This window comes from Leptodactylus fuscus, chromosome 5 (assembly GCF_031893055.1).
Source record: "Leptodactylus fuscus isolate aLepFus1 chromosome 5, aLepFus1.hap2, whole genome shotgun sequence".
NCBI classification, from domain to species: domain Eukaryota; kingdom Metazoa; phylum Chordata; class Amphibia; order Anura; family Leptodactylidae; genus Leptodactylus; species Leptodactylus fuscus.
This window is the reverse complement of record NC_134269.1, coordinates 80,887,123-80,902,979: the sequence shown is the minus strand read 5'-3', so window position 1 is coordinate 80,902,979 and position 15,857 is coordinate 80,887,123. Positions and strand designations below refer to the sequence as shown.

At 40.9% G+C, this 15,857-nt stretch overlaps 1 protein-coding gene across 1 annotated transcript in view; it reads right to left on the bottom strand.

The window, feature by feature from the left end:
• Positions 1-11,126: 11,126 nt before the first annotated feature.
• Positions 11,127-15,857, bottom strand: part of CGNL1 (cingulin like 1) — an 87,501-nt gene continuing 82,770 nt past the window's right edge. The window contains exons 17-19 of the mRNA XM_075273489.1: positions 14,349-14,457; positions 12,726-12,889; positions 11,127-11,285 (exon numbers count right to left, since the gene is read on the bottom strand). Coding sequence (XP_075129590.1) covers positions 11,153-11,285; positions 12,726-12,889; positions 14,349-14,457 — 406 coding nt within the window. The 3' untranslated portion in view covers positions 11,127-11,152. The remainder of the gene's footprint in view (positions 11,286-12,725; positions 12,890-14,348; positions 14,458-15,857) is intronic.

Genomic DNA, 15,857 nt, shown 5'->3' with positions numbered 1-15,857 from the left:
GCACACAGGGGTTAATATGAGGGACATGATGGGGGTTTATTCCTATTAATGTGAGGCACCTGGAGTTACTAAGACTAAACTAATAACCCCAAATGTCTGACATTAATGAGAACAGTAATCCTATGTACCTTTGTGTTTTTCAGTGTCACTTTGCTAGCAGCTTCCTCTCCTCCAGGATGCAGTCCACTATAGCAGGCAGGCACAGACCTGAGCAATTAAGCTCCACCCCCTGGGTTTCCTGCACCCCTCTCAAAGGGGAGTGTCCTTGAGCTCTAGCAGAGCACTTAAGGGACTTCATTTAACTCTTGCAGGTCCTGTGCTGCTGGTGTGCCAGTGAAATATGGCAGGAGTGCCACTCTTGGCATGTGTTCCAGGGGTTGCTGACCTCTGCTGTAGTATGCGGTAATATGAATTTTGTGGCTTGCTATGGTCCAAAGTGTGTGAGATTGCAGAAATAGTGATGTGAGTTTGGATTTTGTGGGGGTCCTGGGAAAAATGTATGTGCGCTATTGTGACGAAAAGTAGCCTATTGCGCAATCGAGTGTAGTGACTATGTTTGTGGAAAATTTCAGCCAAATCGGTCGAGCGGGTTTTGCGTGATTGAGGAACAAACATCCAAACACACAAACCCACAAACATCCAAACTCACAAACTTTCACCTTTATAATATTAATAGGATACTGCTAGGCTCTCCCTGCTTAGTTCTATCCATGATATTTCACACGTAATTCCAATGTTTTCTAACCACCTCTTCCCTCTTGGCCTATCCCCTGAAGTGTTTATTTGGTGGAGATAAGTGCGGTTTCGCTACCTCAAAGTCTTCCTCTGTAACCAACAGGTCTATTCCAAATAGTATTTTGTTACTACACACTCCCCATCTCCCTCAGAGGCTTTTCGGACTGCACAGGTATTTCATTTCCTCCACTCTGGAGATTTCCCCTAGCAGTTTTGAGATGCTTTGTTTCGAGCTGCAGCCAGGGGTTCTCTCTCCTTCATATTTAGTTTATTAATGGTCCCACCTCCTGAAGCTAAGATAGACTTTATGGTAGCCTGGGAATGGGACTTTGATTCTCCCCTAACCCTAGCCCAATGGATTGATTGTTGCACATCCATTAGCAAAGGGTATGTAGTTGTTCTGTATTTTCTTCTGGGTCGTCTTTCCAGGGTCTGGTCAGAGATATATACTTATAATGTGTAACTTCTGGTCTAAGCTATGTACAGTATTTATTATGCCGTCTAAGTTTAGTGTTTAACTAGGGAGTCTCAGATACAGTTTAATTACTACATCGTATGCAGCAACCATATTATTACTGTCTGCAGAGCATCTCGCAAATAATCCCCATATTATTACTGTCTCTGCAGGATAGTGTAAAGTTGTATGTGAGATGTGCGACTGCCACCCGCAGCAGATACTGTCTATAAGGTTAAATCCACATGTTGCTGAATTTCTCTGTATAGAGATTAACCTGTATTGCATACCTGAAAACCTGCATCATATTTTTCTGTTTTAGCAGGTATTTCTGTCTTTTCAACATGGCAAGGATGAAATACTTTTTGGAGGAAAGATATGCTGTTCATGTTCAGGGAGCCCATTCAAAAGTTTGCTATGGGACTTTTAGTCCGCAATCTGCCCCGTTACAGATACCTACCTCCACACACTGCTACATCCTCAATCTGATCCTCATCCTACATGCTATTGGTAATCTTGTGGGATCAGTCTGCACCATATGTTTGTGTTTGCTCATGTACTATGGGTGACCTGTTCATGCAGCTTTATGTATATTAACAATACAAGGGTTGGATAAAACTAGCACCTTGCACCTATTGTCACGTATTCCATTTGTATTGTAAACTTCTCTCTTTTTTGTTATGTGTTGGTTACTTCCCCACTTATATAGCGCTAAGGAATTTATTGGTGTTAGATAATTATTAGAGATGAGCGAACACTAAAATGTTCGAGGTTTGAAATTCGATTCGAACAGCCGCTCACTGTTCGAGTGTTCGAATGGGTTTCGAACCCCATTATAGTCTATGGGGAACATATACTCGTTAAGGGGGAAACCCAAATCCGTGTCTGGAGGGTCACCAAGTCCACTATGACACCCCAGGAAATGATACCAACACCCTGGAATGACACTGGGACAGCAGGGGAAGCATGTCTGGGGGCATAAAAGTCACTTTATTTCATGGAAATCCCTGTCAGTTTGCGATTTTCGCAAGCTAACTTTTCCCCATAGAAATGCATTGGCCAGTGCTGATTGGACAGAGTACGGAACTCGACCAATCAGCGCTGGCTCTGCTGGAGGAGGCGGAGTCTAAGATCGCTCCACACCAGTCTCCATTCAGGTCCGACCTTAGACTCCGCTTCCTCCGGCAGAGCCAGCGCTGATTGGCCGAAGGCTGGCCAATGCATTCCTATGCGAATGCAGAGACTTAGCAGTGCTGAGCCAGTTCTGCTCAACTACACATCTGATGCACACTCGGCACTGCTACATCAGATGTAGCAATCTGATGTAGCAGAGCCGAGGGTGCACTAGAACCCCTGTGCAAACTCAGTTCACGCTAATAGAATGCATTGGCCAGCGCTGATTGGCCAATGCATTCTATTAGCCCGATGAAGTAGAGCTGAATGTGTGTGCTTAGAATGCATTGGCCAATCAGCGCTGGCCAATGCATTCTATTAGCGTGAGCTGAGTTTGCACAGGGGTTCTAGTGCACCCTCGGCTCTGCTACATCAGATTGCTACATCTGATGTAGCAGTGCCAAGTGTGCATCAGATGTGTAGTTGAGCAGAACTGGCTCAGCACTGCTAAGTCTCTGCATTCGCATAGGAATGCATTGGCCAGCCTTCGGCCAATCAGCGCTGGCTCTGCCGGAGGAGGCGGAGTCTAAGGTCGGACCTGAATGGAGACTGGTGTGGAGCGATCTTAGACTCCGCCTCCTCCAGCAGAGCCAGCGCTGATTGGTCGAGTTCCGTACTCTGGCCACTCAGCGCTGTCCAATGCATTCCTATTGGAAAAAGTTTATGTCACAAAAATCACAATTACACACCTGATAGAGCCCCAAAAAGTTATTTTTAATAACATTCCTACCTAAATAAAGGTTATCCCTAGCTATCCCTGCCTGTACAGCTATCCCTGTCTCTTAGTCACAAAGTTCACATTCTCATATGACCCGGATTTGAAATCCACTATTCGTCTAAAATGGAGGTCACCTGATTTCGGCAGCCAATGACTTTTTCCGATTTTTTTCGATGCCTCCGGTGTCGTAGTTCCTGTCCCACCTCCCCTGCGCTGTTATTGGTGCAAAAAAAGCGCCAGGGAAGGTGGGAGGGGAATCGAATTTTTTTGGAGTTTGCCACGTGATGTTCGATTCGAATCGAACACATCGAACAGCCTGATATCCGATCGAACATGTGTTCGATAGAACACTGTTCGCTCATCTCTAATAATTATTATGAGGAAGAATCAGACAAGTAAATAGCTGTAGTTAGTTTCCATAGACCTTAGACTTGTATGTGATTGAAGATCTAATAGTCTAAGGGGTGCTCTTCTGTCTGCACAAACCCCTATTGTATATAGTACCATTGTCTTCAGTAGAATGTAGAGCAATTTATGGGTATCCCCAACTACACCCTTCAAATATGAAATTTGGGAAGGAGGTATATTTCTAAGTTGCACTCTGTCCTATTTTCAGCCACTTTGGGACCCCTTTGTCATAGGGCCGTGATGGCGAACCTATGGCACGGGTGCCAGAGGTGGCACTCGGAGCCCTCTCTTTGGGCACCCATCCGTGGAACAGATTATACTGTGTGGGGGCCACCGTGGAGCAAATTGTAATGTGTGGGGACCACTGTGCAGCAGATAATACTGTGTGGGGGCCACTGTGAAGCAGATTGGACTGTGTGAGTGTCACAGTGGAGCTCTATAAACCTCCATTCATATGACCATTTTTTGGGGGTCTGTAATTGTGTGCAATTGTGGATCCACAAATTATTAAGGTTAAATTGCTGTGTTGGCACTTGGTGATAAATTAGTGGGCTTTGGGTTGCAGTTTGGGCACTCGGTCTCTAAAAAGTTCATCATCACTGTCATAGGGTATATTGTAAGGCTAGCTTTCTCCTATATATTCAGCAGGTGGCACTGTTGACCAAACATCTGATCACTGAAACCATCAGTGCGTATTACATAGGCTGAGCTGCTCTTTTCTAGCATCTATTAATAGATTCAGTTATTATAACCCCGCTGACTCCTCTGCACGGTGGGAGATTTCCTAATTTGCCACAGATTTGTAGGTCTTATGTCATATTCTTATTATCCTTGTCTACTACACAAATAAGGGAATATGAGAAAATCCATCCCTTTAACACAAATCTACAGAGCACAAAAGGACCTGAGGGTCTAATCATTTTTATGGGCTCCAGCTGTGATGGGTCCAGCGCTTGGCAAACCCAAATGGTAGCTTAAGTAGCTTGGCTTACTCACTTTCATGGGTCATTTCCCAACAACGTTTTACTGATTTGCGGATAGGCCATCAGTATTAGATCTGCGGACATCAAATGTCTGGGTCCTCTGCGTGTCACCAGTACCCAGACAGTGTGGCCCACAGTATTTAAATACCGCATTGCTCATTTACTCTACAAACGGTAGCAGCGAGTGTACATAGGTGTTACAGCAAGCCCCAGTGAAATAGTTAGGACAGTGCTGGAATACCAGAGAAGGATTAAGACCAAGATCATGTCTGTAGCTCACATATATGTAGAGATATCACTGTTTAAAGTGGAGATGCATATACTCGCACTTTCACTTTAACCAATGTGATGGAGAACACATGTAGCTGACAGTGTGTAGGGAGGGAAGCTTTTTTTTTTTTCCTGCTGTCCTCGTCTCTTCAGATGACACCAGGGGAAGGGTACCATAGACTTTTATTCATGATATCACCCCTCCCAATAACAATTAGAAAGCATTACTAGCCATTTAACCCCCTAAATGCTACAGCCAATACTGACTGCAGCAACCCAAGTCATTTTACAAGTTGAAAAAAATGTAAAAACATACTTTTACCCTTTTTAATGCACACTCTCCCCCCCCCCAAAAAAAAAAAAAAAGATGGAATCTGCCACATCTGTAAAAGTTTCCAGAATTGATGTTTTCTGATCATGTCACCTCTCAAAAACAAATAGTAATAAAATGGAAGAAAATGTCATATGTACCCCACAAAATGCAAGGTCTCATAAACCTACACTGTAATAAAATGTAAAAACTTATGAAAGCGGGAATGCAGAAAGTGATAAGGCAAACGGACAGGATTTTGACATCATTAACCCTTTCCTAACATCCGCTGTAATAGTACAGTGATGTTGGATATTTAAATATGGTGGCTGCTCAGGAGCTGAAGCGGCTGCCATAGCCACTGGGTCTCTGCTATTTTATACAACAGGGACCCAGTGCTAATGCCTGCAATCAGTGCCCACACTGATTGCGGGCATTGAGGCCCCTGGTACCTACGTCAAAGCTAATCAAGGTGCCATATATCCGGTGGCACATAGGCGTGGCCATTTTGGCAAGGATCATCTGCATTTGGGACGAGATTTGGGGTTAGTGTTCCTTCGCCATGAGCGCCGAAAGCCTACAGAAGGCTCCCAGGTTTGTCTGGCATTAGTTTGTATGACAGGCTGCTTTATGCAGCCTATCATACAAATGCTGATATTTTGGCATCAGGCATCAGACCCCTGGGGATCAAGATCCCTAGGGGTCAAATAAATGCAATAATAAAAAAAGAAAAGAAAAGTTCAAATCACCACCCTTTCCCTAGAATACATATAAAAGTTAAAAATATATAAAAATTACTGTGTAGACACACACACATTAGGTATCCCTGTGTCTGAAAACGCAGTCTACAAACAAAGGCAGGGAAAGAAAATATTAAGTCGGCAAGTATTAACATACAAACTACCCTGCATCCTTAAGGTTTAATATCAGGTGCCATCCTTTTTGGCAGGTGTTTGTAAAAACCTCTCTATTAAGTCAGAAGAGTGTCAGCAGTGAAGTGAACCCTCTGATTGGGTGCAATAATGGGTTATGTGCAGATTATCAGTAAGATACTGAAGAGAAGGGCCTGGATCTCCTAGAGTACTGCTCCTACATTGCTGGCACTTGAACCGGAAGGCATCAATGATCGATGTTTTAGTTGCAGCATGGGGATAAGATGTGGGATTTTTACCAAATGTAGCTTTCAGTCTCAAGAAACATGGATGGCAGTAGATCTTTGCCTTATTCTTGATATTACCAAATAGTGTTATTAAATGTAGTGTTTCAACATGAAATATGCATACTATTGGTGTAGTATGAAATGAAAGAAGTTTTTTGAGAGAAGTCCTCAGTAGTTGATACCTTTTTTAATGGCTAACTTCATCCTGATGAAGGGACCTCTATAGAGTCTCGAAAGCTCGATATGTCATCAAAAAATTTAAGCTAGCCATTAAAAAACGTAACTAAATTTTTTTTTGATGACATAGCGAGCTTTCGAGACTCTATAGAGCTCCCTTCATCAGGATGAAGTTAGCCATTAAAAAAGGTATCAGCTACTGAGGACTTCTCTCAAAAAATTTCTTTCATTTCATATCCACTGGCTAACACGGTACAAAGACATTTTTTCTTATACATATTGGTGTAGTACTGACATATAGTAGCATTACCATACTGACTGTATCGCATATTATATAACAATATTCTGTTAGCGCTCTGTATGGTGTGAGTCTTTGTTTTTTAATTTAAAAAATACAAATATTATAAGAGGGATTCTTTTATTGGCTAACATGAGAATGATATCTGCAAGCTTTCAGAGCACAGAGGTCCTGTTGGCTTTGTGTGCTACTATTATTGTACTCTGTACTGCATAGAGTAGCTTACCTAAAAATATTCTCACTGAGACAATGCCCTGAACCTGTTCTAATCCTATTAACACCTCTCTGGTCATGGTCTCACTGATACACCTGCTTGTAGCATCCACAATGAAGATATGTTCATTTTTACCAATAGAGGGCAGCACTTACACACAGTACAAAACATAGTATACTGTATAACCTCCATGGACTGTAACTACTTTATAGCCAGTATATACCAGCTCTATAGAAATATGCATATATTCTAGTTCTTTTTGGCTTACGGCCTAAATTCACCTTGAGGTGTCCTGATATATGCAGTATGTGCAGTGTCAGGATATTGATTGTAGATTTGAAACAACCTTGTTAAACACATCAGATACGTTGCCATTATAAATCATGTTGAATAGATCAATAATTTGTTGCTTTAACCTTGTGTGACCCTGAAATATTCTCCTTTCCATTAAAAAAGAGAAGGTGTTGGAAGTGCGTGTGGAACTAAATAGACTGAAGTTCTGCATTCTAAAGCAATATTGGAGAATATCAGTGGATTTCAGGCACATATGAGGGTTTGATTTATGATCTGCATTGCTCTCATCTAAAAGTTAATGTTGGGTATGTAGAAGTCAGTCAAAGGTTAAAGAAATCACCAACGTTATATCTGAAAGGAGTGTGAGATCAATCCGCTACCCTACATACAGCAGCTCTATCATTTACTATTGTAGCAATACGGGCTGTAGCCTGATATCTCCAGCAGTCAACTGACCATGCCAAGACTGTTATTCCCTTAAGAAGCTTTCACACGGAGTTTATGCTCCGCTCATTCTGAACGTAAACTTGTTCAGAGTGAGCGGCATAAAAAACAGATCCCATTGACTTGAATGGGTGCCGGCATACGCGCGTATCACATTGAAAGCAATAGGTAAAAAAGCCTCCCATTGATTTCAGTGGGGAGCGCGTGTATGCCGGCACCCATTCAAGTCAATGGGATCTGTTTTTTACGCTGCTCACTCTGAACGAATTTACGTTCAGAATGAGCGGAGTGTAAACTCCGTGTGAAGGCTCCCTTATAATGCCGACATTACATCTACAGGTCAATTGATCTTAAATCTACCTCAGCCCTGCCCTGTTGACAGAATAATGTCAGGAATGCACATGTATAGTTTCTGGGCAAATAGATATGCGCCCAACATCAGCATGAAATGAAATATATGGTAAATCTTGGAAATGTAGAACCCATCATTATCTTTTCACGTGTATCGTATCAGATATGCAATTTGAAAGTTTTTTTGTTTTTTTTGCCACGTTCATTCGAGAGACTGTTATCCTTAGCTTCTGAGAACCTCATTGAAAATAAAGCTAAAGAATAGCATACTTCAGCTACATAGAGAAATACATGTACCAGAACAAGGAAAAAGAACTTGAAATTCGTTACCCGACTCTTTCTCAACAGCAGATTAGGGGAAATGAGGGTCGGACATGTTGATTTGCACATTCCCAATCCTTTAAGTTTATAAATGAAAATGCTGCCAGAGGCATCTAGTAATAGCTTGCTCCAACTCTCCCAACTGAGAACATGTGCAAGGTTAGCCCAGCCAAGGGGAAGTCAGAAAAAACAGCTATTAAATCTAGGGCTGCAGTCACACTAGTATTAAAGTGAAAGCCCTGTAGGTAGGACTTTTCTCTCTGCTGATTTTGTGCAGAAACTAGGTGGACCCCATTATAGTCCATGGGGTCTGCAGGTTTACGTGGGTAACTGCTGTATCAGCAGATAAGGTTTCCATTGTTTGGTTCCCCATGCGGACCTGAAGAATGGAGACCTTACTGCTAGTGTGAACCTAGTGTAAGGTGTATGGCCTGAATGTGTAATGTGATTATTTACAGTCATGTGATCAGATATACAGTGTGATATTTGTGCTTCTTACACAGATATCCGCCTACTTGTGTATGTAGGCCTGATATCTCACAGCTTTCATGATAAACTCAAGGGGAACTACTTTGCTCAGTGAAGAACAGCTAACAGTTCTAAGTGTCCTTAGTTGCCTGGTGTAATAATGGTGTTACACAAGAGCTCTTAACACACAGTAGACATTCCAATAGAAGAACATTTCCAAGAGGTTCTACTGCCAGTAGGACAGACACTGCCTGTCATGTCCTAATACCGCAGCAATAAGTTCATACTCATGTGGGAAGAAGACAACTCCTAAATCTCCTTTTCTCCTGAGCCATTTTCTTTATTAGTCATGATTGATTGTCTTATACAGCCTTTTATTAGCTGTTAAACCTGGATATCAGCGCTGTGTCACACCCTATGGGACTGAATATCAGAAAGTGAAACATTTCCTTTGTGACATTGCTGTTGGCCCTGCCCTAGCAATAGCACAATGGATCCTCTTTCCTTAGTGCAAAGTCTTTAAAAAGGGTTTTCTGGGACTACAATATTGATGGCCTATACTAGAGATAAGCCATCGATATCAGATATGCGGGTGTGTAAATCTCACCACCTTGCTGGTAAGCTGAATGAAGGAGCCGTGGAAAACCATGCCATCTTCATTGTTTGCCAATAGTATAGATTTGTGTCTGGTAATAGCTATCACAGCTCTGTCTTATCCCCCTTGAATGAGACTAAGTTGCTATACCCAGCATAGCCACTACCCAATCTGGCGTTGTCCCTAGTAAACAATGTAATGGGACCCCACTAATCTGATGATGGCCTACTTGAAGTATAGACAAGCATTTCGTATTCAGGTAACATCTCTTTTACAATAAAACCAGAATTTTATCCAAAAAAATAAATTTTTAAAGGGATTCTACCATTAACTTTTTTTTTTTTTTTTTGTGGATAAGACATCGGAATAGCCTTTAGAAAGGCTATTCGTCTCTTACCTTTAGACGTGGTCTCCGCCGCGCCGTTGCTCAGAAATACCGGTATGCAAATGAGTTCTCTTGCAGCGATGGGGGTGGGCCCCAGCGCTTTAACAGCGATGAGGGCGTCCCCACCGCTGCCAGAGAAGTGTCTCCAAGCACCACCTCCTTCTTCGTCCGCCGCGTCATGTTCAATGTCTTCTTCCGGTGCAGGCTCGTAACCTAGCAAAGCAGAGCAGACTGCGCAGATGCACAGGCCACGGGAAAATGGCCGCTAACAATACTGTGCAAGCGGCCATTTTCCCGTGACCTGTACACCTGCGCATTCTGCTCTGCTCGAAGTTACAAGCCTGCGCCGGAAGACATTGAAGATGACGCGGCAGACGAAGAAGGAGGTGGCGCTTGGAGACACTTCTCTGGCAGTGGTGGGGACGCCATCATCGCTGTTTGAGCAATGGGGGCCGCACCCATCGCTGCGGGAGAACTCATTTGCATACCGGTAAAAATCGGTATTTCTAAGGAACGGCGCGGCGGAGACTACGTCTAAAGGTAAGAGACGAATAGCCTTTCCACAAAAAAAAAAAAAAAAATGTTTTAATGTTTTTTTTTAAGAAAAAAAGAAAATCTAAGGTCTTATTTCCACACTGGTACTTTTTTGCACATTTTGTTTCTTTGCAAGTCAAAACCAGGGGTGACAAAAGAGGGAATGTTTTTTTTTCAGATTCACACCTAGAACTGTCTCAAGAAAATACATAAAAATTTGCATATAATGAGCAGTGTGTGAACATGGCTTAAGACACTATTCTATTGGTTCATTCAGAAGCACAATCGACCGAACGATTTAACTTGTGATGCTAAATTTTACAAACGTTTGCATTCTGTTAAAAGTCCTTTAATAGGTAAAATATTATTAAAAAAATATGATTTCATTTTGACAGGAAAGTGACATCAGGATTAATAGATATTCCAACAAGGTAATCTAGAAATCAACACAGATGAATAATTATTTACAGCACAGTAGTGTCTACACCTTCAACACTTCCATTCACCAAGTGCCGGGATCTGCCTTCACAATAGCAGATGTGCAGATGGTCGCTTTCTATTGATTTATAGCCATTACACAGCTGTGGGCGCCAATTTCCTTTCACATATTGATTCTTGTAACAGTTTGGTTGAATACATTTTTATGAAATGCTTAAAAATCATATTTCAATTAGTATATTTACAAAAAACAATTGTTTTATGACATGAACCTGTACAAATCAAATTCCTTCAACCTTATACAGAACGATATCTATAACGCTGGTAGACCTGAAACTTATGGCTATAGCTTTTGTTATGTGGGACTATAATATGTATTAAAATAGAGGTTTCTGGCTTTATAGTCCAAATAGAAGATCCGAATTAGGAGAGTAAGCCATCATCTCTAGCGAATTTATATACAGACGGAGATTCATAAAGACTGTCTCCATCGGTGCTTAGGTCATCATCATCATCCAAGTCATTCAGCATCTTGCTTGGTGAACATCTGCGTCTGCTACAAGAACAAATACATGAAATAATAAATATACTCCAGTGAATGATTTAGAACAAAAAGATCGTACGAATGAAATATATATTACTGGGAAATAAAGTAAGCTGTCACAGTATCCCTGATGACTGATCCAGCTTAGTATACCTTTGGTATTTAAAAAAAAAAATATTGCAATGAGGTTAAAAACTTAAGAAAATACGTGAAAAAACCCCCCAAAAACTAATAACTTGCCCAAGTACTTCTCCAAGTTTTACAACTATTATTCTTGTCCTTTTAGATACCGTATATACTTAAGTATAAGCCGACCCAAATATAAGTCGAGGCCCCTAATTTTACCACAAAAAAAAACTTATTGACTCTAGTATAAGCCGGGGGGGGGGGATGTAGCAACTACTGGAAAATTTCAAAAATTAAAATGGTTGGAGTTTTTGGGTGCAGTAGTTGCTGGGAAAAGGGAGGGGTGTTTTGGTTGTCTGTCTGCCCCTTCCCTGAGCTTGAGGACTGAGGTTTTTTTTTTCCCTGGAATTCAGCCTGGCTGAATATAGGGTATCTGCAGTGCTCCTATTAACTCCTTCCCAACAGAACAGGAGCACTGCAGATCTCCTATATTCAGACCGGGCACTGTCAGACACAGGGATACCTAATGTGTATGTGTTTCACAGTAATTTTCTACTTTTATATGTTTACTAGGGAAAGGAGTGGTTTAAAACTGTGCTGAAAAACTTGGCTTATACTCAAGTATATACGGTATATGTTTTGAACAATGAAATAAATATTTCTAGCTTTGTCATATATAAACCAATTGCCTATATGGTTTATAAGTGGATTTTAAGGGGACACCAATATAAGAATGGGACATATAAATACTGTACTTTTCCATCAATTTTTGGCTGTCTTTTTTTTCCTGGCTAGACCTAAGAAATTAAAAGCAAAACTTTGAACAAATACTTGAGTGCTGCAATGTATCAAACCGTCTGTCACTGAATACTGGTCAATCAGGCATCTTACTGTACAGCCCAAGCAAGATTGGATTTTATTAGTTCATAATTGCCAGCAATGGATTAAGGGGAGTAAATTTGGTAGTAAAAAAAAAAGGCCGAATAGGCTAAAATACCCCCCATCCCAACAAAAAAAAGCATGACTCACTCTACCAATGTTGTTGCTTACTGGATCCGTTCTTAACACACGGCCTGCTAAGCTAACCCAATCACTGGCGGAGGCGGTCACTACTGTAACCAGTGATTGGCTGAGCAGGTATTTCCTTCTGTACTGACACAGGACCAGTGGGGATCTGGTAACAGCAGCTTTGGAGAGATCAGTGAATTTTTTGGCCCATTTTGCCCTTTTAATACAAAATTGTATCCCACTAGAAAGCCCCTGTAATGATTTATTGTAGTATCACAACACAGATATGCATATTATAAGAAAGTAAGTAGAACCTACCTCAGCTCTTTCTTTGCTGCATTTAGCTGTGCTTGTAGCTGTTCACTGATATCAACTTGTTCCTCCAAATCTCTTTGAAGCTTCTTTTTGGCACTTTCTAATCTATCTATTTCTTCTTCTGCTTCTTCCACTTGTCGCTTCATTGATTTCAATCTTAAACTTAGCTAGAGAAACAAGTGTCGTTTTATATGATATTGTGTTTACTATAAATTATGTATATACTTCAGTAATAAATTAAAGCTTGTTTATACACATACATGTACTAATGTTTCACTGGTTTTGATATTTATGCACCAACTCAGTGTCCATACAAACCCCTACTAAATTCATCAGCAATTACAACCAGGATAGACTATGAGGAGTTGCTTCACATCCAACACAAGCCTATAACTTTGATTGTCTACAGATGGCTAAATAAAAACACTGAAGATTTTGGCTGTGTTCACATAAATGATAGGGTTACTTTTCTAAAAGAACATCTATGCCAAGGATGGACTCCATTGACTTTAATAAAGGGATGAATGTGGGTTCCGGTATTTCTCCTGTTACAAATACTGGAGTACCAAGCTAAGACCTTGTCTGAGCCCGTTAATACCAAAGAAAAAAAGTAGGTATTCTTTTCACCTGGGTGGGGGGATATATTTGAGTGAAAAGAGATTACTTGGTTCATACTGTACAATGTATTAAGTCCACCATAACACTTCACAATGGATTAATGGGTTTACCTTCACTAGTAAAAGGGCTAAAGCATACATATGGTTCAACCTTTGAGACAAGTCCCCAGATCACTGAAATAAAATACAGGAACCTTCTAATATCATCCTTGCACAGTGCTATCATGAATTCAGCGCTGTGCAGGTGCCGCAATTCCTTCGCTGGGAATAGTACTAGACAGAGAAAATGCCCAAATGGTAGCAACCCTTTTATTTGGCCAGATCCCCACCTTTTATTAGTTATGAAATACCGTATCTTTAGGTTATACCATAATCTAAGGTGGTTTAAAAATACATTTTAAAGGAGCACCCAAAGCTTAAAAATTATTAGAGGATAACCCTCTGGTGACTTCCGAGTTGGCAATACTACAACATGGTATAAATGTTAGAATCTTTGGTCATATTGCGCCATTGGTGCAACTTTACTGTAACTACCCTGTTTCTCCGAAAATAAGACAGTGTCTTATATTAAATTCTCTTCTGAAATAAATATATGACCTGTCTTATTTTCGGGGGATGTCTTGTGCAGCGGCTGGAGCGAGGAAAAATCGGCAGTCATGACGGCGCTTCCTTAGCGGAGCACTGGCATAACTGTCGGTTGTAGGTGGTCCAGGAGGTGAAGGGGGGAGGTAACTTATTTTCGGGGAAACGGGGTAACAGGCAACCAGGTTGCAGTACAGCACTGGACTGGAATAAAAGTCACTTTGTTACAAACAAACATATGAATGTTAGTGACATTTACTGTGCAGAAAGAGAACAAGCCTTGCTTATAACTTATGTTTCTTAACTTGCAAAGCTACGGGTAATACTCCTAACTTCTGATTTACCAGTATATGCCAATTTCTAAAATTTAGATGGAAATCCTCCTTAATATCTGACATTTAGTATTTAGTTACATTAAATATTTTACCTGATCTTTCTGATCTGTTAAAGTGAGATGTTCATCATCGACCTGCATCATTAACTCTTTCACCTTCCTCTCCAGCCTGCGATTGCTCAGTTGGAGATTTGCCCGGTCCCTGGGGGAAAGGAAAGCACATTGTTTTGAAATTGAATCAGGAAACGGTGCCAGATTCTTTTCAACTTTCCCTCAGAATGCTGATGAAACGTACATTGCATTTAATATTCTGCGGATTTGCTGCTTGCAGCAGAGAAAGTTTCAACGTCCTTTCTTTTGTCATTCAGAAAAGTGATAACGTTATTGTCTCCAGCACCAGAATGTCAATAATGTAATATTTTGTAAACCTATTTGATGAGGACGTCTGCTGAGGGCTAGAACAGACTGTGATCCAGGTCACCAGTACAAAAAATATAGGCAAGAATTCAATCCAAGACATTCTGGTACAGTATTAAGGTTGCTGGTGATGTGATGCTGACATTAGTGGAATACTAATGCTAAGCTTTCAGCTACAATACAATATACCCGTCTCCAAAGAAAATCCCTCTCAGTGTGTTATTGTAATATTGTGATATATCTTCCTGGTAGTATCCTTTAGAGTAGGCAAACATGGGCAAGATGCCCTTTCATGTCCAATCCAATATATGAATAATCCAAAATTTGTAGATGAAGTTGGTTGTATCCCTAATTAATAGATATGGACATGTTAAGAATAGCAAAGAACTTTCCTCGTGGTCACAGGGGTCAATTCAGGACTACAGATTGTGTGTATGTGTATATACATATACATATATACACACACACACACACACACACACACACACACACACACACACACACACACACACACACACAACACTCAGGTCAACCATTTTTTGAATGTATGTATAGTTATAGGGCTCCCAAAGCCTATTCTGAGTTTCTGGAAACTAAAAGTGCAAGAAAAATAAATAGTTATTTTAACTCTTTTACAATGTCAAATGTGTGACCCTGCTAAAATATGTATATATAAAAACACACACACACTAAGACATGTTTTTCTAATTAAAAACTATAGCACAGGTATGGAGGTGATTTTTTTTCAGTTTTAGAATAATAACCTACTCTGTTTTAGAATAATTTCGCTAATGAATATGTGCCATAAAAATAGCTTAAAATCTGACCTTTTGCACACAGCATAGATATAAAATCATACACCTGGCCACAATGGCTCAATGGTCCATTCACCAGGATTTATGGAGCCTTCACACGGAGTATACGCTCCGCTCATTCTGAACGTAAACTTGTTCAGAATGAGCGGCGTTAAAACAGATCCCATTGATTTCTATGGGTGCCGGCATACGTGCGCTACCCATTGAAAATCAATGGCAGGCTTTTTTACCTATTACTTTCAATGTGATACGCGCGTATGCTGGCACCCATAGAAATCAATGGGATCTGTTTTAACGCCGCTCATTCTGAACGAGTTTTCGTTCAGAATGAGCGCAGCGTAAACTCCGTGTGAAGGCTCCCTTAAACTGT